Source organism: Alternaria arborescens, assembly GCF_004154835.1.
Source record: "Alternaria arborescens strain FERA 675 chromosome Unknown contig_9, whole genome shotgun sequence".
Classification (NCBI taxonomy): Eukaryota; Fungi; Ascomycota; class Dothideomycetes; order Pleosporales; family Pleosporaceae; genus Alternaria; species Alternaria arborescens.
The window spans coordinates 539,206-566,372 of record NW_021167864.1 but is presented as its reverse complement, the minus strand read 5'-3'; the positions used below and the strand labels follow the sequence as shown (position 1 = coordinate 566,372).

Here is a 27,167-nt window from a genome sequence, read left to right as displayed (position 1 = left end):
ACGTCCGCCCTTAGTAACAGGCCAGACGTGGTTGGACACCACATTGCGCATCTCGGCGGGCATTTCTTGTCCTGGACTCCATCGTGCAGCATTATCGCGCGCGTCCCAGCTTCGTAAATCAGCCCGCACGGGAATCCTCCGCTACCCCATAACCACGTTGAGGTCTATCGCAAATGCCATGGTACGAGATTTTGCGTCTTTTGCGCGCCAGAACGACATCGCTTAACCATTTATAGCAACCGATGCCGCACGCGTCATTATCGATGTAAGCCTCAATTAGTCTACTATGGAGACTGTCGCACTGACGATCGCGCAATAGGTGATGGCAAGCAGCCGGCGTGCGGAAGATGTGAGCATGCTAAGAAAGAATGCGTGTATGAGAGCGGAAGACGATTCCGGCGTTCGTCGATCTCAGATTCCTTCAGTGTTGAACAACCTTGGGTTTCATTCCCTCCACGAAGTAGGGATATGCTGATGTTTGCTGCGGCTCTCGCTGACACCACTTGGCAGTTCAATTCTTGGACGAATCAAGCGAAATTCGCTCTCAATATGTCCAAGATGGCTACTCTCCATTTGGCAGCCCTTCGGTGCACATGCCGTCTCCCAGCGGTACTCCCGGAAGTGCGCAGGGCACCGCTTTGACGCCAAGCTCAACTCTATTTACTCCAACGGAAAACCTTACAGTCCTGTCGCTACTGAATTCAGAATCTCCTGTGCAACAACAAACAACAGCGCCCCCAGTCTTGCATGATCACCGAGCAAACACGAGTGCGTACCATCCGCACCATGATGAAGGTGTTAGTACTTTTGTCTATCAGCAACCTCCTGGTGAGCCTGTGCTGTGGCCGCTGGAACATGAACAGGAAGCAATGCTTCTCCAGCATTACATTGAGAATGTCGCCTTGTTCGTAAGTCTTCAAATCAAATTGGAAAAATTATACTGATCATTGCCAGTTTGACATGGTCGATACCAGAGATCATTTTGGGGTTCACATCGTCCAGATGGCCAAACAAAACAGTACGCTGATGTATGTAATATGCGTATCACAGAGATACATTGATCTTCGGCTGACCAATGCTGTCATTCAGGAATGCCATCCTAGCGTTGTCTGCTCGTCAGCTTAGTCGAACCACCGACTTTGATCCTTATATTGCAGATGCATACTATCAACGATGCTTCGACACACTCATCCCAGCGCTCAACGACAACGTCACTATCAAAGAAGAGCCACTCCTTGCGGCGACTGTCATACTACGGCTTCTGGAGGAGATGAACATCTCGATTATCGGATCCGATCCTCAGGGCCATCTTTTCGGTACCCAAGCTATCATCCGCGCTGCCGAACAGTCATACGCTGCAACCTCCGGGCCTGATCGACGACAGGCCATTTACTGGGCTGCCTTCCGTCAAGAGCTTTGGATATCGTTGATGACGCAACGAGCGTTTAAGCTGCATATCTTCCCCGCTGATCGTTCGCTCGAGCCGGCCAACGATTCTATCTGGGCTACACGAACCATCGCTCACCTCGGTGATGTGAGCAACTTCGTGTTTGGAGAAGGTAGAAATAGCATTGCTCGCTACAATCAACTAATGGACGAAAATAGATCTTGGACACAGTGTAGGCCCGACAGCTTTGATCCGTACTATTTTCGGCAGGATCGGGATGGCAGCGGAAGGAACTTCCCAGATATCCGGTTCCATCAAAAAACCCATGTCATGGGCACTCAGTACAACCTCTTGGCTCACATGCTCCTCATCGTGCATGATCCGACGATCCCCCAACTTGGCCCAGCACACAAGGCATCACGCGCTGTTGTCGATAGAACGGTACAAGATAACGTCCGGACACTATGCGGTGTGGCGCAATCGAATTCCAAGTGGTTTCCTTGCAAATTTGTTGCTTGTTTCGCAATTGCACTTGGTAAGTTCAGTTCGATTCACACCATAACTTGGGCGTTTACTATCAAGTATACCATTTGCTCAGCAGTACATCTAACGAGTTTAGTTGGTGATCGTTTTACGCTTCGTGAAGATCAAGAGCAGCTTCGCGATTTGTGGTACGCCTGCGAACGGTCGCATGGCTTTCCTCCGACAGCTACCATTGCCCAACTTGAAGAATCCTGGGGCTGGCATAACTCTTAACGCCTGTCACGTTTTCAACCTGGATTTCTGTAGTGGTTTTAATGCTTGTCTGTGCTCCGAGAGAACCCTAGCGACGTCGAGAACGCACGCATTTGAAGTACCAAGCATTTCCGGATCAGTTCATCCTCTTCTCCCTTACCACCCGTTGCCATCGCCATGATATCCCGCTCCATAGAAGGGCATCATACCACCAGGTACACGCAACTGTGGTCCGGGATAGTTGCCTCTATACGCGGGGTTCACAGCGCCTTCCAATCCTGTATAATGGTGTCTCGGCCGGCGATGTTCCGGTGGTGACACCGCCTTGCCGTGATCCTCAGACCTATCGAAAACCATCGCCGGCCATTTATCGACAGGAAGCTTGTTCCTGATCGTTTGGTAGCAACTATTGATGAAAACCAACAATGGATATGCCTGCACACGCCGTTCATAGTGTTCCTCCAGGCACATTTTGATCGCGCCACTTAATTCAACAGAGTACCTGGCGCCTGCCGGTCGTCCTTTATTCCACAGTTGACCATTAGGGTTCTCTTTGCTTTGTGGTGATTTGATACCGATACATGCGCAGATCATACTGAGTCCTAGTTGCCAGATATCGGAAGCACCGCTGAAGAATGGAAAGTCCGGAGCGAAGAATCCAGGTGTTCCTCCTGGTTGCACTATTGCTTCTTCTCGGTTAGGGCAGGCTGCTAAGCTATCTTCAGTGACTGCGTAGCCAAAGTCGGCAAGTTTTGCTACTACCTGGCCGTTCGCGATTGTTAGCAGGATATTGCCAGGCTTGATGTCTCTATGGTAGATTCTGCTCCAACCGGATTGGAAGATCTGTTCGTCATTCATCTCCGGCTGTGGGCCACGGTGGCAATACGTAAGCGCGCTAGCTAGTTCGCCGAACCAATGCCAGATCTTGCGTTCGTTAACATAAGCCCCTTTGGCAACCCCTTGTGCCACATCTGCCATGCTTCCCACGTCGCAATACTCCATGTATACAGCCCCCTCTAGAATAGATTTATCGCGGAAATGGTCTACCATCTTCGTAATATGGTCATGGTCCTGAATCTGATGAAGAATCTGGATTTCTTTAGAAGGTATGCCGTATTCGAATAATCTTTTGCCGAATCGCTTTTCAATGAAAACCATGCCCTTGGCGCTTGGGTTGTCGCATCGGACTTTGCTTATGCCACCATTAAGACCTCCGTCCATAGTTCCGAGGCGCTGAATCACTGTCCACCTTTCCCTTGCTTGTCGACGATACTGTACGGAAAGTTTCTTGCAGATTTTTGTCATCGTATCTACAACTACCTTCGTTAGAACAAGTTACTAGCAGTCTTAGTGGGTGCTAGCTTCGTGAAAAACTAGAGGGTTGTGTTGCATTTGGCAGCTATATAGGTCTCGAAAAAGGCGCTAGATTTGATCTATGTATTTTATAACGGGGGGTTTTCATGATTAAGGGATAGTGAATTAACGCTGTTGCTTGGTATATAACGCCAACAGTTATAACAACGTTCTAGTTGTCGTTTTGATTTCACCTTCAAGGGATAGAATTTGCGACGCAAATCATATATAACGCCATTCATGCAAAATGTTTGAATTTCCCTAGACATGTCTGTATCGTTTCAACGACATGATCTTGTGAATCTGATCAGTGAAAAACTTATGTCTCTTAGCCCACGTGCGTCTACCGAGAGTCTTCATGTGACGCAGAACTGTCTAGCATAGCAAACCTTTTAGATTCAAATAGTGTGGGGGTTCACGACCTTCCAGTCGCTGAAACTACAAAGAACCCCCTACTCAGCAATTAGTTCACTACAACAAGTTATTGAATGGCGCCAAAGCTGGAATCTCGAAAGAGTGAGGACGGAAAGGAGACTACCAGCGAAAATTTGATGTTTATCGATCCATCTCCAACTGACATGGAGATGCTGGGTGCGTCACAAGAGGCTTCCTCCCCTCTTACTCAAGTGACTGTACCACTGGCTGGTTTCCAGAAAATTTCTCAGTCTTCCGATACGCTCAGCCATCCATCTTCGCATACCTTAAGTCATGGATTACCACCTGCTCAGATACGCTTTTCACGTAGACCATCTGTACCAAATCGCTCTTCCTCTCCCTCGTCCTCGGCAGTGGACATTACAAAGCGTCCGTCAGACTATAGCTCTGACAATGAACACGTTGGCTCACCGCCCGGCTACATTCGCCATCCAGGTCCTACTCGACGTCAGTCCGATACTAATGATTGGCCGCATGGAGTGCTCAGTGGTGGCTTACTGATTCGTTTTTTGGAGGACTTGTCGCGTAGCTCTCGACGCGACCACTGGCAGGTCTGTACCTGGCTGGAAAACTTTGCTGCGCGCTTCGGTCGCTTCCACAACCTCGATGGCCTCGTCGTGACGAACGCACAAGACATGCACATGCTTATGCTAGCACACAAGTTGTGGCTCGAAACAAAAAGCACACCAGCCGAGGGAGACATCTTCTGGGTGCCGGGATTAGAGCCAGCAGGAAATGTCGATCCGGACTGGGAAGCCAAGACAAAGAATAATCTTCCCGAACTATCTAGCACACACAGCCAGAAGCATTGGATGGCAGGAGAAGCACAATATCTGCACGGTACCTCAATAGAGCGGCCTAGAAAGGGAAATATGGTTTGTGAGAGATGGATTGACGGCATAGGGTGGGAGAGGGAGATTTGGCAAGCATGAAGAATGCCAGATTTCGCTCTATGCCTAGGTCCTGCTCTCACACGACTGGTTCAGTGATATGCATGCTGAGAGCCATAGCATATCAAGCGTGCTTGCAATGAACAAGACATGTTGTCAGAATGAACGAGGTTTTGGTGCAAACGAAAAGTGATGTCGAGGAATAGTGGGCAGCATGCTAGGGAGGTGGGATAATATGACGTCATCACCACGAGCCACCAGCCATTTTTAGAAGGGTGCGACCACAGGAGTAGACTGCATGAACAAAGACCAAGGCCATTGCGAAAACACTACATGATGCAGACAATCTATCAGTCATCTTTGCAAAGTCAAGACTGCTGCCGATGGCTAGGTAGTATGCGACCTTGACCCAGCTGCACATGTACGCTCATTGTTCTCTAGACCCATGACCAGCCTTCCCATTCATCTTTGTTCTACAACGCATTGTGATCTTCACTGCAGATTCCATGATATTCTTCACTACCTGTTCCTTTCTTTCCTTCAATATGCACCATCTTCTATTTTCAAACTTACGACGATCGTTCCGGCCCACATGTGCATCTCACTTGCGTTTTGCACAGCCTCACTACCGGGTTGGCGGATATGATCATCCTCCGTGAATCTTGATAACGGTAGGAGCCACCGTCCCTTTGCCCCACGTAACGTTGTGCCCAGGCTGGCGCATCCTGATCACCTGAAGTCACAGTTGGGCGAAGGAGCGGGGTGTGTTACCTAGAAAGGTTATTGTAGGTGAATCGTGGTGGTTCTTGCGTCAAGCCTTACATGCAGCTAGGTCTGGTGTATAGCATTGCCACTTGGGCTCTTTACATATCACACCGCATGTTTGGGAAAGTAAACTTCCATGTGATACACGTTGGGAAACCAGGTGTTCTGTTGCAATCAATACATCCGATGCATTCGAAACCCTGGATTGGTGTATTGGACAGCCCGTTGTAGCACAACGTCCGCGAAATAAGCTTTTCCGCCCCCAAACTCCCTGCATCCAATGTGTTCTTCGTTTGGGCCTTACGTGGGTTCTAGTGCGTTTCTGGATACTTCGATGCTACCACTGGTATAGGTAGAATAAGTATGAGCTCGTCAGTTGGCAGTATGAAAAGTGGCAGTTGGCAGTAGGATGACGGTCACACCGTCCTCTCTGATCTGCTCAAGTGATGGAGCAAATGCTAATGAGGTAAAGCAGACGATGGAGTATCAGAAATTGCGCCCAGATTCTAGACTACATGCCAGAGCTCATAGATGCGTGTTGCCGAACGTGATCATTTCAAACCCTTGTTGCATGGATTAACCACTGGCCGGGTACCTAGGTACGATGCGTAGTTTCAAATTTCCGCTCTGTACAAGGCTTTCCACAAGGCATACTTGCATCGTTTAATCTACTCACGTGGATATGAAAACTCCTCTGCCTGACAACTTCTCCTTCGCTAGCAGCAGACTGATCAAGTGATGCAAAGCTAGTCATGAGAGTTCATCTGGTGTGTGACCATCCGCTAGATGTTGGGGCGGAAAGGCTGTTCTAGGTTATTGAGTGCATTACAATATCTGCCTCGGAAACAATACCTATGTACACTGAACACGTTACCGGCTCCAACTCCTACAATGACAACTGCAGCTGCATTGGGAAATGCATAAATGTAAACAGCCGTTTGGCGCATGTCATCGTACTCTATGCAGGGGCCACTTCCCCCTTTCCGGCTGTCATTCATCTTGTATAACTCGCTTGGGTATAACATCAAAGCGGCCGGTTTATACGTACCTTGTCTCGGTAGCTGAGTTGTGGGGGCGGTGCCGCAATGAGTCAATGCGCTTGTACTACTGCAGGGCATACGCAGTACGTACCCGCTTCGCTTCGCTACATACATGCATGCAGACACTTGGTCCTTTATCGTGATTGTGGCATTAACAGGTGGTTGGTGTTGGGATATAAGAGTGATAGATTGAATCTATGGCGGATGCTGCCTATATAGTATGAACACTAAGGTGGTGGCAGGCACCAATAACAACATGAGATGGTTCCTTCCATCAGTTGGAACGGTGGGTTGGGGCCAAAAGGCCGAAGTATTGCTTCATAAACCGGCATGCTTTGGACTATCCCAAAACCGTACGGGTTACAGATACGAACCCTGACCTCCAAGAGCGCAATCCGCATGCTCTGGATTAGGCTAGTGGGAATTATCCAGAATGGAATACAATTCTGCTTTCGTGTTTTTTCAGATGGCTCTCAATACCTGGAACCATGATCATCTGCATGTACCTCGCCATCTTGCCTCTAGTTCCCGAGCTCTTGCTGACGCTTCTTGTCTCTTCTTCGCCGCCATCTCCGCTTGGCTCTGTTGGTAGTCTGGAAGTTCATCGTCCGAACCCTGAGGATCTTCTAGCCCCAGCAGCTCTAATTCGGCTGTGATGGCACCCATATGTGATGGTGGTTGCCATTGTTCATATGCGTGGACAGGCGGATTTTGAACAGGCAGAGGATGATTTTGTGTGGACCCTGCATGTAACGAGATATGCGGTGGTGGCTCAAAATTCTGCCAATCATCTCTCTGCTCTCTATGAGGCCGTCGTGTCGATTGTGTTCTCGACAAATATTGAGGGTTCTGCAGAGGTATTGGAATAGTGTCATTGGCACTTCTTCGAGCGAAAAGTGAGCCCTGAAGCTGCGGTGGACCGGTTGGTGAAAAAGGCTCGGCATCATTTGGCAGTCCGGTCATCGCTTCAGCAAATAGATGGAATTGAGAAACATCTGTAAATGGCTCTGTGGGTGACACCCATGTTGTGTGTGGCCGTGGCCGACTGTAAAAATTGTCGCGTGTCGTAACGTCAAGTGTAGCTTCGGGAAAGGTACGTGATCGTGGAGGCGATGTGGTCTCAAAGTAGGGGTTCATTGACACCGCGCGCTGCTGTTGAGGACGAGTGTATTGGTGTTGTGGTAGCGGAGAGTACGGCTGATACTGCACCACGTCTGAGTAGTCCGACGCAGAGGAATGTGCTCGAGGAAGGGCTGCTGGATCCTGGTGAGAAGACTGGCTGAACTCGTAGGGAGAATTTGGCATGCTTCGTGAGTAGTTGTGTCTATGATGACCATTCGTATCCACATTTAGGTTAGTGGAGTATCGGTTTTGATGGGATGATCCGGGTCGGAGATGGGTTGACTCTGTCTGACTTGAAGATTCGCGTCGGAGAAACCCGCGCAAGGAAGGTGATTTGCGAGATCGTTTGTCTTGGCCGGACGGTGATGGTGGAAGTGGTTTGTTAAGGTCCGAACTGGTTGTGATAGCAGGTATCATCGACGGGTTGATTCCACTGCTGGAGCATACACTAATACGCTGCGAGGTTGTTTGATACGCCGATCGTTCTGGCCGACAGTCGTGCTCTTGTTGTCGCCTTGTGGAAGCTGGCATGTTTAGCCACAGCTCGTTCTCGGTCTGCACTCGACTGGAACGGTGATTGTGGTGTGCCATATGTTCTGTGTCTTCCACGTATGTTGAGCTAGCGTTGATGTATATGAAGAATGGACTAGAAGCTGCGACTAGCTTGTTGGTTGACGGTAAATCCGCAAGCTTATAGTTGAAAGATGTTGGTGGGATCGTCAGCAGCTGGGCGTCGGGTAGCATGCTAAAGAGAGCTGCTTCGTATGCAAATGTATCCAAGGCTGAAAGCAGGGGTGTGCAGGCCAGGCCTAAGAGCTTGGTGTTGAATGTGGAGGTTAAGTGCGGCTTGATGGCGTTGCGCTACTGCACGACTGTAGTATTCGAGCGAGTTTAAACGATGCTGATAGCCGATTCGCAGATCTGACAGCTCCAATTATTCTATGCTTCCGACATCCCGGGCGGGTGGTATCACCAGTGGAACAAGAGCGATGTATATGGTCGGAAAGGTTAGTGCGGCGTGGTAAAGGGTGGCGGTGGTTAACGGGCGCAGGGGTAAGGCGTCCGTTGCTAGATTACCGTGTGTAGATGTCGGAAGGGAGTGTCCTTACAGAAGGATTTGCAGACTACTTGAAGTGTGCATGTCCCAACCGTCTCAACGGGGCGAATATACAAGAGTATTCCAATTCAAGGTCAGGTCTCGACGGAAATGGATGTGAATTTGACAGTCCATATCTGGGATCATCTGAAAGGATTTTTAGACGATTGCTGGCCTAACTCTTCAGGCCAAACGCCAAAGCTTCGGAGAGGCTCGTCATGCTCAGTACGGGTACGGCACATCAGGACCCCTTTCAGCGCCCGGAGCATGGGTAACATAATGTTACCGAATTGCAAGCGGTGAGGCTCAAGACGGTACGTGATCACTTGACCTCTGTACAGCCAGCCGCTCGCCTCAGCGTTCAGCGCATGGGATATCACAGTGCCGAGGGAACGCGCCCAGCGGCAATAATCCTACTCTGGTTATGCAATGAGTTGGATGTGTGGCAATGGATAACGGGAGAAGCGATCATCAAGGACCAGGTGAAGGACGGAACGCGTGCACTGCCTCCCCTAATTTTAGATGTAGGAAACGCTAGACTCTAACGTGGCAAGCAACCGAGGCTGCCACACAACCCTGTCTTTGCCCACCGTTGTCTATCCCCAACCATCAGGATCGCCTTCGACAACACTGCACCTTGTCAATGGTCATGGTGAGTATCCTCCGATTTTGATTTTCTTTTCTCTAGTAAGTTTGTTCCTAGAATTAGCTTTTCGCTAGGGTCGGTGAATACTGAGACACAGAAACGCACAGGTGCTGATGCGCATCGATTAAAACAACCCATGACATCAGCCCGTCATTCCATCGTTTCGTGCTGTTTTCAGCTGCAGTAACAACAATGCAGCATCGATACCCCCTTTGTTGTCACTATTAGGTTGTCATATGCCAGAAGCGTCACAAAAGCCTGTTGTTGTCGATTGAGAAATGACTCTTTGGCCATGGTTCTCAAAGACATTCAGCGGTAAGGCAGACTTCTCTTATCGCTTTCTACTTTAGAACCATGGCCCTGAGATTGTCATCTGCGATGTAAAACACCTGGAAACGCCCACTCAGGGCGTCACGGTGCTCGCCTGATCGCTTCCTTCGCTTCCGTGGCGGGCCTGCATCCGCAAACACCGAGATTACGATAAATCTGACACAGGCACTGCACACTTCTACCGCTCTGTATAGCATACCTCTGCCCGATCGTGTATCACCGTTTCGGTTGACCAAAAGAGCTGTTTATTTGGAAACATATTCACTCCATCATGTGTGCAGTCAGTATGGAGGTAGTAGCGAACACATCTTCCGTACATACCTGAGTACGTACAGTAGATCAGATGTAGGCGGTCACAGGTCGCAGCATCAAGGCGTAGTAGCCCACCATGTAGTTCAGCGACTGCAAGTCTAGCGCAACGATATCATGAATAATGTCTGAACAACAAAGCCACGGTGAGTACACACGGTCCTAGGACTGCCTTCAGCACCGTCTCGGCGATGTGCATGCGAGTAGCCGCAATGGCCGCTGGCTCAGTCGCATGCGACACGTTGTTTTATTGATCTCTGTCTCACTCTCTTCCATCAGATCAAGAATTAAGGTTGGAACATCATAATGTGGACGGCCTAAGGGTATATCACTCTCCATCAGCCCCTCATCGTTGAGCCTTAGGCCGCCTGCTTCCACATTGGATTCCCTGTCACTCTATGTCTTCTGTTTGATCTTTCATAGCTGCAGCATTGCTTCTGCGCACCGGTATTTGAGAGCCCCCCTCCACATGGCATACCCTTCTAATTAGTGAAGCTACCGTGCGCTACACCAGTCGGAGCATACACATCTGTACGGTCTTGAGCCGGGTGATGGTACCAATTAATTGCTAGACAGTTATTGGATGCGCCAAACAAAGGTGTGCAATGTAACAGAAAAGTAAGCTTGTGACGGCCTGGTGACATCGCATCAATGCGAATTCATTTTGGGCCGAGGATACACTATTATGCGAAACGCTATCACGAATTGACGAAACATGTTGTAAGTAGACTTGAATTTTAGTTCAACTCCCTTTTCTTAGACTTCCGAAACAATTGCCTCTGGCTTCTTTTGCACGCGCATAGGCGTCGGCTTGACCACCCCGACCTTCGCCGACCAAGTATCGGACCGATCATCGAGCTGGATTCCTTTCTCACAGTACTCAATATTATCTTGATCTTGTAGTCTCTGTGCGAGCATATTCCTCGCAACCATCGCGTATCTTGCTAGCAAAAACAGTGCAATCATTCCACCGGCATATCCCAAGACATGAAGAATGATGCTAACGTTGCCGTGAGCTGGATTCATCCATTCGTACACATAGAACCCTTGCGTATATCGAGTGAGGTATGCAAGGCCGAGGTATACCGACAGAACCCCAAGGACAACGGATAGATGGTGCCACGGCAATGGTTCGGTAGCTGATAGCACGATCTCAGTCGCAGCAAAGACGCTGTTGAGGCCATGGACAGATATGTTGATCCACTGTTCGAATCTTCCGGCCGGCCATCCAGAGTTCATGGTGCCCCAGAACACAATCGTGACCAGAAACGGAAACGAAGTCATGGTGGAGTAGTACATGCTATGCAATAGCTGCAGGTATTTAGGCCAGTCGTGTAGCCATGTCCTCTGCCGGAATGCGTACATGAAGGTGTGCACGCTCGATACGAGGAAGTAAAAGCCGAGTGACCAGAAAGTAAGGTATGTGAAGAAACTGAATGATTGTCCGATGGCTGCGTCGCCTTGCTGTATGGTGTACGATCCAATGTTGACATCTTTGAGCTTAATTGTGGCTGTCTCGTGCGCCAGCCAGGAATAACATGTTATGATTGTCGTGAAGCAGTATAAGCTTAGTAGGGCGCGGATACATGCGAGAGTAATTGGCGAAATGAAGTGAGATCGAACGAATGAGTGTGATGTGTCGAAGCCGGCCCTGGGTACACCCCAGGCTTCGTAGGTGAACAGTTTCATGGTAGTGAAAGTTGGGCAGGGAGTTATCGAAAAGAGAGAGTGGAGTGCCGATGGCCTGCTATGAACGTTTGCTTCCAACTCCGTGTTAGGAGATCGTCCAGTCGCCAGAAGGGTTTCGAGAAAAGAAATGGGTGCATGATATACCTGGGGATCAAGCGTCTCAAACGTTGCCAGCGGCACCTCTACCGCACTGATATTCTGCAGAATTGGTACAGCAAGCCACAGCAAGGCTCTCAGGTCAACAATTGCATCTTCCAGCGACGCCACAAGAGTCTTGTTGTGGACCAACATCAACGTCACGGCGCTACCATCGTGCAATGTTCAGCAGCTACCAACCAAATCGTCTTTGAACTAACATTGATTGAACCCTCACGCCAGCCCTACGCTCCACACCATGTGTGCCAGGCGTTGTGATTCATCAGCCTTCTTTGGTGACGGCACGTTGTTAATCGTCCGGTGCCTGCGGAGCTTCCGATGGCGTTCACAGCAACAGACCTATCTCCGACGCATTATTCGTTGTAATGCCGGAATTGGTTGTTGCTCAGGTGGGCCAATGGTATTGGCGAAGGGGTAGCGCGCTTGAAAGAGTGTGGTGTGGCTGTTTTGGTGCTAGCTCGAGCCAAGCACGCAGCCTTGCTTCTCAGCCGCATACTACATGCGCCCAGATCTGTCGGGATGCGCGCAGGGCGTAATGGAATCGGACGATGTTATGCATAGACGAATTCGTTGTTCACTTCTAAAAAACACTCGAAGATGCAGGTTGTGAGAATACCTAGGTATTGATGAAACCTTAAGAAAACGTAGGTACCTAGGTAGTCATGCTAGCGACAGTCTCTCGACATTCTACCGAAAAAGCTCTCTGGGCCCGGTTTTGGGCCACATGCCGCAGTAACTGCCGGAATGCTACCTTCGCTCGAAGTATACTATGACTGCATCTCCACATTCACTATTGTGCGATCGTCACCGAACATCTTGCATCAACAGTGAAGAAGAGAACACTTTAATGAATAGTGATGAGATGGTGTGCTATGCGTTATCTGTGTCTTCAAACCTCCCAGCTCAACCGAGTGTCGACATTTTTGCTCTGCACGTTGTGAAAACCCTAAAACAAAACATCAAGTTCCTAGATCCATGCCATTCCAACAAGCTTACTTTTCCCCTGAACACCAGATCAATGGCAGTTCCCGCTGTCTGTTCTCTAAGAAGCGTTGCGCGTCAAAAGAGATGTTGTTGCTCTTCATGCTGTCTGCCATTGTGTCTAGATCGCCATGACTAAAGAACGCAGCATTCCCTGCATACCCCTTAGTATTTGCTTTTGTATGGCCACTTGCGATGACGAGCCATGACGTCGGCGTCTGTAACTTTGTTCGTTAATGGAATTCTTGACTGGGTTTTACTTCTTCAAAGGAGACGGTGGGCCAACCTTGAAACATTGTCACAAAACACACCCAATTCATTGTATGTGACAAGTGAAAAACATGGCACTGAATAGCTTCAAGTCCATGAGATGCTGCTACATTACTACTACCTACCATAAGAATGCCCATCACCGGCGACCTCGGTCGCGACAGTGGACATGAGTCGCATAAACAGATAGAATTACCCAAGAACTTGCCTGATTGTCTTCAAGATTTACATCCCTCGCTTACCCAAGACACTCGCACCCTTAGTTCTCAATTCCGTGGAAAGATTGTGGCGAAGGCGACACGGCGTTCTCTCATGCCTGCAGGGCAACTCTGCTAAGGGGCTTAAATCTCATCAGTTACAAGACAATTTCTTGTAGGCCACCAACTTTAGTTCTCTTTAACATGGACGTCGCCACCCCAGTCTTCATTGCTCTTGACAAGTTCACTCATTTCCGAGCGAAGGCGATAGATCTTCCTCTTACTTGGGAGATAAGTCAGTTGTAGAGTACCCATCTTTGACCATCGTACAAGTAAAACCATGGAGTTTTAGTGTCTTGAGAGACTTCAGGAAGTGTTCCAGCGGCGCTTTGTGGTCCTTGCGGTTCTGTCCGATGCCCTAATCTTGGAAAGAAACACAAAGCACTGCTTGGCCTCCAAGTACACAAAGTATCAGAACTCGCCCTGGTTCCTAAGGAATGTGGCATCTTCTTCAGTGAAGTTTGTGGAATCAAGGAAGATCATGCGCTTCAAAGGAGCCCTTTATTGGAGCAGTGCAGTCCGGATCGTGTGTGATCAATAATCATTGAATCCAAAGAGCAGCGCGTCGTTGACCGAGTATTCGAAAGCCCCTGGAGCATTGTGATGGCCAAAAAAGTATAACAAAGCCCTTGTAGAAACGTAATAGTCAACTAAGCGGGTGGTTCCGACGCAGACTTGATTGGAAGGGTGAAAATTACGAAACGTTACATTCAATAAGGGACAGGAAGAAACCTACTAACATCAAGATAAACTGTTCCAAGTATCACGACTTCTTCAGCGGAGAACAGAGTAAGTGAGGCATCCTACAAAGATCCATGAAGAGTGGCTGGCAACTGCAGAGTAAGTGAATAATCGTGGCAGGTTTCATAACTCAGAGAAGAGTTTGGAGACCGTAAATAGCATAATAGTTGGAGTTGAGATGCGAGCCAGAGGATCAAAGTTGGAGGTTTCCTGGGTTGTCAGATTGGCGAGGTTTCCAATGGAAAGAAGAAGCGTCGGCGTGTGGTCGCGAAGCTGTGACGCTGTCTTCGGCCCGCGCACGAGCACCGCCCCACCAGATTTTGAATATCTCTTTTGTTCTTGACAAACTTACTAAGTGCGTTCAGTCTCTTGGCCGTAATGCCATTCGACTCTCCAGGTGAGCACACATACTCGGCAACCTCGTGAGGCGTGCATTGTGCATCATGTATTCCCAGTACTAAGTCTCCAAGCCGTCCATCCGCGACCTTCGCTGAACTCACTCGGACAGCCCCTTTTCTCGTTCTGTCCTTCAGCTTGCATCTCCGGTAAACAAGTAGAAGAGGCCAAGACCGAGGCAGGGATTCCATGGTATCACTGCTTGTCGTTCACTTGGACGTCCTGTCCAAAGACAAGCCGAAAACCTTTGAAGTCGCCGGAATTGAACCTCAACTTGAGCAGTCGAGCCGGCGTCAAGTCACGCGGGAGCCGCGTACAGCACCTCGAGGGGTCGCAGTGTTCATGCCCTTGCATCTCGGTGACAACATCGACTCGCGAACGTTGGTTCGTGATGGAGCAGACGCGACAAAGCGCCCAGCCGTGAGCTAAGGAGCTGTTGAAGAAGCTAATGTAAGCATTGCAGCTCTTTTTGAGATATTCGTAAGTGATCTGATAGATCGGCTATGATGCGTGCGGTGAAAAACGTTATGATCGGCAGTCTGGAGTCGCTCTGATCAAGTCGGTTCTTGTGGAGAGGCACCTTGGCTCGCGATGACGAAGGCAGGAACTGTATTTCGACAGGCGGATCATCCGGCCACATCGGGCTTTCTTAGCGATCTTGCGCGTCGTCTGTAGACAGGAACCCTAGGTCGCTAACAGTTAAGATCAGACGATAATGTGCTGCATACAGCGCATTGGTCATGTAGCCTTCTCTAGCGACAAGAGAGCATCACGGGCCTCTTCATTTTGTCTAGAAGGCTCAGGTAGGCTACAGTCTTGAGGGCGGATTGGGGCAACCAATTCCAGAGACCGTGCACCAGCGATTCTGGTTCGGTTCCAAGCAATAAATTCATGACTGAATCTGGGCTGACGATGAATTGACCGGTACCTTGTCATCACGTTTGAGGATTGCTACAAAAGCATAACGCTTGGTTTAGAGTCCAGGACTGACAACTCTGTTCGATGCTCCCTTGGAACATTTTTCGGACTACTTAAAGTCACATAAAAGTCAATTGGAGTCCTTGGTCAAGAAAGTCTTTTGTATATTCGCAGAAGCCCATTAGAGAAGTCTCCACCCGAAGGAAGGACGATTACAGCAGAAGTCAAGGACTGGTTTCGCCTGATATGCATTTATTGCAGCGGGTAACACGTCTCCACGGCATGGGCGGAGCTATCCCTGGGACATGACCTGGGCTACGCTTTCTTGAATGACTAGATATTTGAGACATGAACGGAACTTGACATGCATTCAGATAGCACGAAGGCTATATTGACTTTGCCTCCATACAAACCATAGCATTCTTCAACCAGAGTCTGCTTAAACGGGACAGCAACTGGCCGAGAAGCCAATCTCCATTGCGATGCGTCGAGAGAAGAGGGTGCTGTCGCATCACTCAGCATTGTCATCGCGCGCATTGAGCTGCGCCCTTTGGTGGGGACTGTTCAAACACCCGGAAATATCAAAATTAATGATCAGGGTTTTGCAAGTTATCTGTGGGTGCGTAGTGATTTCCGCAAACGTGACGTAAAGAAGTTCATCCCCGGGAATGGTCAATTTGGTGACGCGAAGTGACCAGGCTAGCCATGAGTTTAAAAAACAACCGCGGGAAACCTCTCGCGAAGGATCAGAACCACTACCAAGATAGAAAATCACAGATGCCGCCTACACGGTGAGCGTAGTACAGACTGAGGTTCCCAGGCGATGCAGTTTTGGCCTGATGAGAGTTGTCGAAACAAACGTAATGTGGATACGTGCACATGGCAGATTGCGATGCCAAATGCGCTAACCCAAGGGGTTGGGCTAATCTTACGGATGCTTACCTGGGCAGCTCGCCCGGCCGCAGCTCCCATCCCACAAACTTGGCCACTTTATCTTGGCAACTGGTTCTCGACGTGACCATGACCCTTAACTTCTAAATAGGCTAGACTGATCATGCGCGTCCTTGTGGCCTCATCACGACCGTGGGGTTCGCACAACACTCTGGAGTCGTCCCAACCCATATCGGCCGTTTTCACAGGCACTCTCGGCGGCATCAGTTACGTTGCGCCATCGCGACTGTGCTTCCCAGCGCGATAACGTGTCGTAGCCAGGTCCAGAGTCGTTTCTGCGCGCTTTGAAGCCCTCGCCTGCGCAACGATGCCTCGGAGTTCCTTCTACAGATGAACGCGCATTGGCCACTACACCACTATTCAACAGTATCGTCAGATGCACTTGCAGTATAGGTTCATGCATCTTGTGCCAGGCCGGGACCTCTTGTTAGCATTTTTTGTACCACTTCATATTAGCAAACCGCGCACAGCGTATAGCATTGCTAGCGACTAGCTCGACATCCAATATGTCCGAAGTAAGTTGGCTGCCAGCCTCATAACTAGCTTGCCACGCCGCACATCTACATCAGAACTGACCAAGGACAGTCACCGACCGGTACATCCCCGGATCGCGACGGCATCTATCCATCAAATGGCCGGACGTACGACAAGTATCATTTTCAGGAAAAGAATATCCACATGCAAGGCATTGAGTTGGATGATGAAGAAGAAGACGAGGATATAGATCAACTTATCGAAGACCTAGAGTCACAGGATGGCGAAAATGCCGACTACGAAGAGGAGGAAGCGCAACAACCAGGCGGTGCGCGTCTGATTCCGGAGGAACTCTTGCAGACCGACACACGCACTGGCTTGACGTCGGCTGAAGTACTGATACGGCGCAAGAAGTTCGGCGAGAACAAGATGAAAGGTACCAACTATCTTATCCCTTGATCCGCGTTTGCTCACTATGTGCAGAGGAGTCAACAAATAACTGGGTAAAGTTTCTGATGTTTTTCGTTGGTCCAATTCAGTTCGTCATGGAAGCTGCTGCAATCCTTGCTGCAGGGCTCCAAGACTGGGTTGACTTTGGCGTCATCTGTGGTTTGCTCCTCCTGAACGCAAGTGTTGGCTTCATCCAAGAGTATCAAGCCGGCTCCATCGTTGAAGAGTTGAAGAAAACACTAGCTTTGAAGGCTACCGTATTGCGTGACGGCACTTTGGTTGAGATCGAAGCACCAGACGTGGTGCCCGGCGATATCTTGCAAGTGGAGGAGGGTGTAATTGTTCCAGCTGATGGGCGCATCGTTACGGAGAATGCCTTTGTGCAGGTCGACCAGTCTTCCATCACTGGAGAATCACTGGCTGTCGACAAACACCGTGGAGATACCTGTTACGCGTCTTCTGCGGTGAAACGCGGCGAGGCTTTCGTCGTGATCACAGCTACAGGCGACTCGACGTTTGTTGGACGTGCGGCATCACTTGTTGCCAGCGCCTCCAGCGGACCCGGTCACTTCACACAAGTATTGCACGGCATTGGGACGATTCTTCTGGTTCTGGTCATTGTATCATTGCTGGTCGTTTGGATAAGCTCTTTCTATCGATCCAACGACATCGTCACTATCCTCCGGTTCACACTCGCGATCACGATAGTCGGAGTCCCGGTCGGCCTTCCTGCTGTTGTCACTACAACTATGGCAGTAGGAGCGGCGTATCTGGCGAAGAAACAAGCCATTGTGCAGAAGCTCTCCGCCATCGAATCGCTTGCGGGCGTCGAGATCCTGTGCTCTGACAAAACTGGAACATTGACAAAGAACAAGCTCTCGCTGGCTGAGCCATATACCGTTCAAGGTGTCGATCCAGAGGACCTTATGCTTACTGCCTGCTTAGCAGCGTCAAGAAAGAAGAAGGGCATCGATGCTATCGACAAAGCTTTTCTCAAGTCTTTACGCCACTATCCGCGTGCCAAGTATGTGCTGAGCAAGTACAAATGCATCCGTTTCCATCCGTTCGATCCAGTGTCCAAGAAAGTTCAGGCTGTCGTTGAGTCGCCTCAAGGCGAACGCATAACATGCGTCAAAGGCGCTCCTCTTTTTGTGCTTCGGACTGTCGAAGAAGATGGTTCCGTCCCACACGAGGTCGAATTGGCCTACAAGAACAAGGTTGCAGAGTTCGCTACGCGCGGCTTTCGATCACTCGGTGTTGCTCGCAAACGGGAAGATGAACGTTGGGAAATCTTGGGTATCATGCCATGCTCAGATCCTCCACGCCATGACACGTATCGTACAATTAACGAGGCGAAGTCTTTGGGCCTTTCAATCAAGATGTTGACTGGGGACGCCGTTGGTATTGCGCGAGAAACTTCACGCCAGCTTGGTCTAGGTAAGAACAAGCACTTGTCACGCGTAGCCCATTACTAATTCTGGATGTAGGTACCAACATATTCGATGCTGAAAAACTCGGATTGAGTGGAGGTGGCGAGATGCCTGGCTCGGAGTTCTACGACTTCGTCGAAGGTGCAGATGGTTTTGCAGAAGTGTTCCCACAGCACAAGTACAACGTTGTAGAAATTCTACAACAGAGAGGATACCTTGTCGCGATGACCGGTGATGGTGTGAACGACGCGCCGTCGTTGAAAAAAGCAGATACTGGTATCGCTGTGCAAGGCGCTTCCGACGCTGCTTGCTCCGCTGCCGACATCGTTTTTCTTGCCCCTGGCCTCTCTGCTATCATTGACGCCCTCAAAACGTCACGCCAGATTTTCCATCGCATGTACGCTTACGTTGTCTACCGCATCGCTCTGTCACTGCACCTCGAGATATTCTTAGGTCTTTGGATCGCTATCCTCAACGAGAGTCTAAACCTGCAGTTGGTAGTGTTCATTGCTATCTTCGCTGATATTGGTAAGACTTGCTTCCTGGGTTCTATTATGCATGTACTGACTGAATTGCAGCGACCTTGGCTATCGCTTACGATAATGCACCGTACAGCAGAACTCCGGTCAAATGGAACCTGCCAAAACTTTGGGGAATGTCAATCCTCCTTGGCGTCATTCTGGCTGTAGGCACTTGGATCACAATGACAACCATGCTGCCTTACCTTACTGGCGAGCAGCAGCGTGTCGAAGGTGGCATTGTTCAGAACCATGGCCAGCGCGACCCAATCCTGTTCCTCGAGATTACATTGACTGAGAACTGGCTGATTTTCATCACCCGCGCCAATGGCCCGTTCTGGTCATCGATTCCTTCATGGCAACTCGCCGGGGCGATCCTGGTTGTCGACATCCTTGCTACGTGTTTTACCATTTTCGGGTGGTTTGTGGGTGGAAGAACAAACATTGTTGCCGTGGTCCGTGTCTGGGCCTTTTCCTTCGGTATCTTTTGTATTATGGCAGGAGTGTATTACATTTTGCAAGGCAGTCAAGGCTTCGACAACCTCATGCACGGAAAGCTTCTCAAGAGAAAGCAAAAGCAGAGGAACCTTGAAGACTTTGGTAAGCATGATGGTTCTCTGCATCCGAGACAGGACAGTCGCTAACCACATCTAGTTGTTTCGCTGCAAAGGGTGTCAACACAGCACGAGAAGATTCAGCATGAGAAGATGACATAGCATCTTCACCATAACGGGCCTTCACTACCACGTTAGCGATCCAACATTACGCCATCGTGAGCGTGGTTTGGTCCTTCTCTGCAACACTGCGGGGGTCAGTAGAGGGCGTTTGGCGGCACTCCTGATTCCTAGGCACTGTTCATGGTTGGGTTCTGGAAGTATATTTGTATTCATACCTGTTTAAGATAGATGCGAACATCAGGGGTTTGTAGAACATCTAGGAAGTCCACCTGTACGCCAGTGGCGACGTGTTGATTATGACAAGCAACTTTATCTCAATTCAACACATCCAACACGACGTTGGCATTGCACGGTCAAGTGTAACACTGATAGAGTTGCACTGCATTTCGTTTCCCTTTGAAGCCTGTAGAAAACTCCTTAGGTTTGTTGCTGCTCTGCTGTGGCTAGTGCGATGTGGCTTAAACGCGTCTGACATGCATGAGTATCACCTAGGAAGCGATTAGCTACAAGGTTATGGAAATACTCGGCTATACGCGATTGACAATCGTTCTACAACAACGATGCAAATCCCGAGTTCAGAGGTGGGCTGACAACATGCACAACAAACATCGGGCTCCGGGGCACGGCGAACGTGGTGACGTCGCTTGCCAGCATCGTAACCCCACCTTCGGCATTGAAACACGCGCAGCTATCAAGGATCACGTAACACAACTTAACTTGATCAACATCACACTATAGCCTACTTGATGCTCAAATAATCAAGAAGCATCAACTCTTACCTTCGACGTCAGCTCAGCCTCAATCACACTTCGTCACACTGCCCAAGATTACCCCTCCTACCATTAACACAGGCATTCGCAACAATGGCCAACCTCAACATTACCATTCCTAAGTTGAAACTCAACGACGGAACCTCAATGCCAATGCTCGGCTATGGTACCGGCACCGCCTGGTTCAAGACTGGAGAGGAAAGCAAGATAGATCAGGCTATCATTGATTCAGTCAAGATCGCAACCAAGTTGGGGTACACTCATCTTGACGGTGCAGAGGGTGATTACAGCGCCATTCTTAAATCTGAGGGCTTTACTGATGCTAGAAAGTCTACAAGACCGAGACTGAACTCGGCACAGCCATCAAAGAAAGTGGTGTCCCTCGTGAGAAGTTGTACGTTACTACCAAGGTGAACAATGACAACATCAACAACATTGCTGGAGCTATCAAGACCAGCTTGGAGAAGTTGCAACTAGATTACGTCGATCTGTAAGTTATGTAAAACCAATGGATAGGTAGACTCAATGCTAACAAGCATAGGTACCTCATTCACCAGCCCTGGTTCGCAGGCTCAGACGAAGACCTCCAGAGAGCATGGGCAGACATGGAAGCCGTGCAAGCGTCTGGTCTCGCGAAATCCATCGGCGTCTCCAACTACCTTCCCAGCCATCTTGCCGCAACTCTCAAGACTGCCAAAGTCAAACCAGTGTGCAATCAGATCGAGCTCCACCCTTATTTGCAACGCCCGGAGCTTCTGGAATTCCACAAGCAGAACGGCATCGCCACGACCGCCTACGCGCCTCTAACTCCTGCTACCAAGGCCAAGCCTGGCCCACTGGACGATTACGTGGAGAAGCTGACGAAGAAATATGCGGTAAGCGAGAATGAAATCTACCTCAGGTGGTGCATAGATCAGGACATTGTGCCGATCACGACAAGCGGGAAGGAGCAGAGACTGAGTGATTATCTGAGGGCAACTACGTTCAAGTTGACACCAAGGGAGGTCAAGGACATCAACGAGATCGGACAGAACAAGCACTTCCGCGGATTCTGGAACCATGTCTTCAAGGGTGACGATCGGTCGTAGCAGAGTCCCTATTGAGCAGCACGTAGATTTGGCCGACGCAGAGCTCTGAGCCTATATCAGTATACAAAGCAGTGGTTAAACAGGGTATCTCATATCGCTGTACATGTCCGTGTGAGCCGTATATAATGTTATGAGCACAGGTCTTGGTGTGAGTGATTCGAGACTGCTGCGCGTTGGCTCGGTCGGGGTGAACACTTGGGGCGCCAAGACAGTCGCTCAATCTTTCCGCGCGAGCTCAGCAACTTCAACCTCCACCTCCACTCGTCGCGCATCCACCCTTGACGCCCACCGACATCGCGCGATTGGCATCTACGCATAAGATCGCGCATACCGTCACATCTAACACAAGTCCAAGCGTCGCGCTGCGCAATCACCGCCGCCATGTCAGGCGCAACTGCAAAGGGCAAGAAGCAGGCGAACAAGAACGCCTATCGCCGGGCAAAGAAGAAGCAACAGCGCTCTGTAAGCAGCACACATGCATCGCTTCGCGTCTCCCAAGCCATCGTACTGATCAGCCACAGGAGACCCCATCGGAAGCCGGTGACTCTGCGCGTGAGAGCGAATCTCCCGCACCACAAAGCGACAGCAATAACGAAGCACAGGCGGTCAAGCCCGCGAACCTTCTCACCGTTGACGATATCGCAAACCAATACGACCTTGACGACCCCGTGTTTGAAGAATACAAGAGCGTATTCGAAAAGTTCAGGGAGCCGACAGAGGAGGAGGCGGCGACCAAGGACGAGGAGAAGCCAGAAATCTATCTCTCCGACGACGACATCCCTGACGAGGACGAGGACGATGGGAAGCCCAAGCTTTCCAAGAAGCAGAGGAAGCAGATGAACAAGTTGTCGGTCGCACAACTCAAGTCGTTGGTTCCCAGGCCTGAGTTGGTCGAGTGGACGGATGTGTCATCTTCCAATCCCCAGTTGCTAATCTCGATCAAGGGAGCGAAGAATGTCATACCAGTTCCGACCCACTGGTCGCTCAAACGCGAATATCTCTCGTCGAAACGTGGTATCGAGAAGCCTCCGTTTGCCCTGCCCAAGTTTATCCAGGAGACAGGCATTGCAGAGATGCGAGATGCGGTTTTAGAGAAGCAAGCAGACATGACGATGAGGCAAAAGCAGCGAGAACGCGTGCAAGGAAAGCTCGGCAAGCTCGATATCGACTACGCGAAACTATACGATGCCTTCTTCAGGCGACAAACGAAGCCAGAGTTGACGCGATATGGCGAAGTCTACTACGAGGGCAAGGAGTTCGAGACCAATCTGGTGAACCTCAAGCCTGGTGAGCTGAGTGAGGAGCTCCGAGAGGCACTCGGAATGGCTCCAGGCCATCCGCCACCTTGGCTCATCAACATGCAGCGCTTCGGCCCTCCGCCATCCTACCCCAACATGCGCGTCCCTGGTGTAAACGCACCTATCCCACCTGGCTCTTCTTGGGGTTTCCAGCCTGGCCAGTGGGGCAAACCCCCTATCGACGATGCTGGTAAGCCACAGTTTGGAGGCGATCTTTACGGGACAGCCATATTGGAAGAGCAGCAGCAACCAACACACGTCGGTGAGCCTGTAGAGCGCGGTATCTGGGGAGCACTACGAGCCGAGGGCGAGAGCGAAGACGAGGAAAGTGACGAAGAAGAGGAGGATGAGGACGAGGACGAGGAGGGGGGTGACGAAGACGCGTCTGGTATTCAGACATCCATGACAACAGCATCCGCCATGCCATCAGAGATTGGAGGTGCAGAGAGTATCGGTGGAGAATTCCAGCTCCGAAAGCAGCGGAAAGGAATCGAGACGGAAGAGCCGGGCATCCCACGCAGCGCAGGTACAGTGCTTCCCGAAAAGAATATTTCGGCGACTGGGTTTTTCGGCGGCGAGCACGCTTATGATCTTGACGCAGCTAGGCGCGATGCGCTCGGCAACGCACAGAGGAAGCGCAAGGCTGGGGACATTGACGTCTCTGTCGACGTTGATCAGTTGGCAGATAGCGATAAGCTTGACAAGGACGCGCTAAAGAAAGAGTATGAGTCAAGGCAAAGAGCCGAAGCACAAGGGCAATGGCAGAGTATCGATCAAGATGACTTGGCGGACATGATCAATCAGGAGAGCAGGAAGCGTGCGAAGAGGGAGGATGAGCGAAAGACCAAGCGCTAGGTCTGTTGATTAAGAGTCCGTAGAGGACATGTGTTTTGTACAAAAGATTACGGGTTGCATTCTCAAGAGCTCTATGAGCGAGCGGGCGTCACGGATGTCAAGGGTCAGTAGGGCTTCGGCATATTCAGCATTGGGATACGGCGTTACATGCGGCAGCCAAGGTTGACCGCAGTTGAACATAATCAAGATGAAGAGTTTTCCAATTTCAAGGACAAGACTGATGGAAGAATTGCATACTGACTGCGAAGGCGGTAGTACGCCTCGCTGTAACAAAAGCCTCGAAGGATGCGACACACAAAGCAAGGGATGTGAAAGACACGAGCTGAAAGCGTGAGTTGGGGATGGCATACCCTCAGGTTTGAAAGATAGACACGGAAAGACTACGTTCGTACTGAGGAGCTGGATGCGGGCTTCCATGTCAATACCTAGCTGGCCATGGAAAGACGACGAAGCGATGGTGGGATACGCAAGGGAAAGAAGACATCAAATCTTCTTTGAAGTGCCACTTACACAACGCTGGATTTACCGCACACCCGCACTCGCTACCCTCGTCTTCGATCTTATGTCCGGCGCGCAACTAGGGTAAGACACACTTTCGCTGTTTGCATACTGTGAATGAGCAGCGGCTGAAGCGTGGACGCTTTCCGGCACGTGACAAAGGAACGCGTCCAGTCGCAGGGCTTGGCTCCGAACTTCACTTTTTGCGACCTAACACACGAGCAGCCACCACCACGCAGCAATCGTAGCTATTAGCTGTCCACCCCGACTAATCTCTACCAGCGCATCTCTTGGTATTACTTAGCTGCGATCGGCCAAACATATCGCCTCGATTGCAGAGATGGACAGGGATCGTGAGCGAGACAGAGACCGAGGAGATCGAAGGTTTGTCGACTCCAGACCAGTTGTCGCCTAGGCTGCGACGAGCAAATACCCTACCAGACACGCGGGATCTAATACGAGCGCATCTACTAACACCCACATAGAGATGATAGGTACTCCAACACATACCGTCCTCGTTCCCCTGGCCCACGTCCACGCTCTCCACGCGGCGACAGCTATCGAGCACGCTCACCTCCTCCCCGTCGCAGTTCGCCTCCTCGCCGTGTCTCACCCATTCGCCGCGGTATAGCATCGGCTGATACATATGTTCCTGGTGGCCGCTCGTCGCGTCCTCGCAGTCGGTCGCCAGCTTTCCGAAGAAGATCTCGAAGCCCACGTCGCGATGACAACTGGAGGGCACGTCCTCGATCACCACCTCGCCGAGCATTCTCACCGCGACGGGACGAACCTAGAAGGGATGAACTTAGACGGGATGACTACAGGGCAAGGTCGCCGCCACCGCGACGAGATCGCGATCAGTACGACTCGTACACTCGCTCTCCACGTCCACGCGAGAGGTCTCCACCGCCCAGAGAGCGCGATGTTTCTCCGGCCAGGAGCCGTGGCGTGCGTTCGCCTGTCCGTTCGAGCCGGTACGAAGAGCCGCGCTCTCGAGTAAACAGGTTTGTCCTGAGCCCAGCGCAATGCCATTTCACTTGCTAATCTGTTCGAAGCCCCCCTCCTCGCCGCTACTCCCCTCCCCGCGACACTCGGGACACACGCGACTACCGACGCCGCTCGCCCTCTCCAAGGCGCGACCGTCCTGACCCTTACACTGCGGATACCTGGAGAAGTCGTAGGTCCCCTTCGCCTGCGCGACCGACTTACGCTTCAAATGATGCATCGGGTAGGGATTCTGCGGCAACGTCTCGTCGCTCTTCCCCGCCACCTATCCATCCTAGCCGGGCTGCACTGGTAGAAGACCGACCAGCTCGAGAGCCCGTCTCAGCACCGCGATCGCCGTTCCGTGAGCGCCTCCCCGACAGAGGACGGGACTACAGTCGCGAGCGAGAGCGTTCGCCTCCACGCCGTCGGGAAAGCCCTCCTACGGGACCGCGCGGAGATAGGGACTTTGCGCCGCCTACTGGACCATCTTCCTCTTCATACCGCAATGGTGACAGTAACTTTGCCAGAGCTCCACCAACAGGGCCTTCCAGCCGGAGCTATCCCTCCCCTGCGATTTCGCCTCCCGCTGGCCCGTCAAGCCTGGCATCACAACCTCCTGCCTTTCCTCGGGGCAACAACCCTGTGCTAGCAGCGCCAACACGACCGCGAGGTGGTGGTCGTGGTGGGTTTGGAGGATACGAAGGACGAGGAGACTTTTCTGGTCCATCCTCACGACGAGGGTCTTGGGGTGCAGGTCCGCGAGGAGGAGGCTACTACGGCGGTGCGCCATCTGGCCCACGCGGTTCCAGCAGCGGCCCTGGTGGAGCGGCACCTTTTGCTCCTTCGTTCCGCGGGTCTAACAACTCGACTGCTACGACCTACCCTCGTACAATGCGGTTCCGAGACCATCTTTCCGACCTCCCCAAGGAGATTCCCGGGGGTCAGAGAGCCCCTGAACTGTACGACAAGAGCAAGATCTTGAAGCTCGAGGCAGAGGCTCAAAAGCTGAGGGAGATGATTGATAAGAAAGAGGACGCAAAGAGACAGAAACTCAGGGAATGGGACAGTCTTGAACGTGAGGCAGAAACGGCCCAGCTGAGGGTTGATCTTGCTGAGGGTTCATTGCGAAACATAAATGGAGAGGCGGATGTTAGTGATGCCTTCTAGGAGGGGCTGTGCCTACTAATTCATGACCTTGAGGAGTATACATGGTAGTTTCGAAGCTGACTGACAGCTCAGGGCGGTTTTGATCTTGGGAAGTACGAATGGTAATTTTCGGCTTGGAAGTAAGGTCTTAGGAGGGATAGCGGTTGTTGAGTGGAACACGTTGGTAGCAATCAGGTGCCAATCAATTGAACGTCTTACTGTTATTCGCAACTTGCAATATGTTGTCCTATCATTGTGTTCGTTGAGTCGGCTTTATTCGTATTAGTGCAGTGTTGGTGAGTATCATGAAATGGTTGATAAGACACGACTCGAAGGAACGAACTTTCACATAAAAGAAGCTTGTTATTCTCTGGAGTTGGCGGTCTACCCACATCGCACGTTTAAGATGTGCATAGTGCATATTGTGTCGGAGATCTCTAGAGAAAGTACTAGAGTATGTCTTTAAGGTGTTTGATGGTCACTCACCCGGCGCAGAGGGCTGGATGTAC

The 27,167-nt window shown here is 50.7% G+C and overlaps 9 protein-coding genes across 9 annotated transcripts; 6 read left to right on the top strand and 3 right to left on the bottom strand.

Moving 5' to 3' along the window:
- Positions 1 to 593: 593 nt before the first annotated feature.
- Positions 594 to 2,143, top strand: AA0111_g4865 (hypothetical protein; the record flags this gene model as incomplete). The annotated part of the gene is made up of 4 exons (XM_028650913.1): positions 594 to 908; positions 955 to 1,028; positions 1,090 to 1,922; positions 2,007 to 2,143. The coding sequence occupies 4 exons, from the start codon at positions 594 to 596 to the stop codon at positions 2,141 to 2,143; spliced, it is 1,359 nt and encodes a 452-aa protein (XP_028507559.1).
- A 135-nt stretch (positions 2,144 to 2,278) lies between these two features.
- AA0111_g4864 (hypothetical protein) lies at positions 2,279 to 3,343 on the bottom strand (the record flags this gene model as incomplete). The annotated part of the gene is made up of 1 exon (XM_028650912.1): positions 2,279 to 3,343. The coding sequence occupies one exon, from the start codon at positions 3,341 to 3,343 to the stop codon at positions 2,279 to 2,281; it is 1,065 nt and encodes a 354-aa protein (XP_028507558.1).
- Positions 3,344 to 3,963: 620 nt separating this feature from the next.
- On the top strand, positions 3,964 to 4,842 carry AA0111_g4863 (hypothetical protein; the record flags this gene model as incomplete). Its single annotated transcript, XM_028650911.1, has 1 exon — positions 3,964 to 4,842. One exon carries the CDS (start codon positions 3,964 to 3,966, stop codon positions 4,840 to 4,842), a length of 879 nt encoding a protein of 292 aa, XP_028507557.1.
- Positions 4,843 to 7,097: 2,255 nt separating this feature from the next.
- On the bottom strand, positions 7,098 to 8,471 carry AA0111_g4862 (hypothetical protein; the record flags this gene model as incomplete). Its single annotated transcript, XM_028650910.1, has 1 exon — positions 7,098 to 8,471. The coding sequence occupies one exon, from the start codon at positions 8,469 to 8,471 to the stop codon at positions 7,098 to 7,100; it is 1,374 nt and encodes a 457-aa protein (XP_028507556.1).
- Positions 8,472 to 10,864: 2,393 nt separating this feature from the next.
- AA0111_g4861 (hypothetical protein) lies at positions 10,865 to 11,797 on the bottom strand (the record flags this gene model as incomplete). Its single annotated transcript, XM_028650909.1, has 1 exon — positions 10,865 to 11,797. The coding sequence occupies one exon, from the start codon at positions 11,795 to 11,797 to the stop codon at positions 10,865 to 10,867; it is 933 nt and encodes a 310-aa protein (XP_028507427.1).
- Positions 11,798 to 16,973: 5,176 nt separating this feature from the next.
- Positions 16,974 to 20,055, top strand: AA0111_g4860 (Plasma membrane; the record flags this gene model as incomplete). Its single annotated transcript, XM_028650908.1, has 6 exons — positions 16,974 to 16,982; positions 17,053 to 17,377; positions 17,425 to 18,828; positions 18,879 to 19,349; positions 19,400 to 19,939; positions 19,994 to 20,055. The coding sequence occupies 6 exons, from the start codon at positions 16,974 to 16,976 to the stop codon at positions 20,053 to 20,055; spliced, it is 2,811 nt and encodes a 936-aa protein (XP_028507555.1).
- An 824-nt stretch (positions 20,056 to 20,879) lies between these two features.
- On the top strand, positions 20,880 to 21,874 carry AA0111_g4859 (hypothetical protein; the record flags this gene model as incomplete). Its single annotated transcript, XM_028650906.1, has 3 exons — positions 20,880 to 21,066; positions 21,117 to 21,276; positions 21,328 to 21,874. 3 exons carry the CDS (start codon positions 20,880 to 20,882, stop codon positions 21,872 to 21,874), a joined length of 894 nt encoding a protein of 297 aa, XP_028507726.1.
- Positions 21,875 to 22,255: 381 nt separating this feature from the next.
- AA0111_g4858 (Pre-mRNA-splicing factor) lies at positions 22,256 to 24,027 on the top strand (the record flags this gene model as incomplete). Its single annotated transcript, XM_028650905.1, has 2 exons — positions 22,256 to 22,336; positions 22,396 to 24,027. The coding sequence occupies 2 exons, from the start codon at positions 22,256 to 22,258 to the stop codon at positions 24,025 to 24,027; spliced, it is 1,713 nt and encodes a 570-aa protein (XP_028507727.1).
- An 838-nt stretch (positions 24,028 to 24,865) lies between these two features.
- AA0111_g4857 (hypothetical protein) lies at positions 24,866 to 26,679 on the top strand (the record flags this gene model as incomplete). Its single annotated transcript, XM_028650904.1, has 3 exons — positions 24,866 to 24,909; positions 25,011 to 25,529; positions 25,581 to 26,679. The coding sequence occupies 3 exons, from the start codon at positions 24,866 to 24,868 to the stop codon at positions 26,677 to 26,679; spliced, it is 1,662 nt and encodes a 553-aa protein (XP_028507733.1).
- Between the last annotated feature and the right edge of the window lie 488 nt (positions 26,680 to 27,167).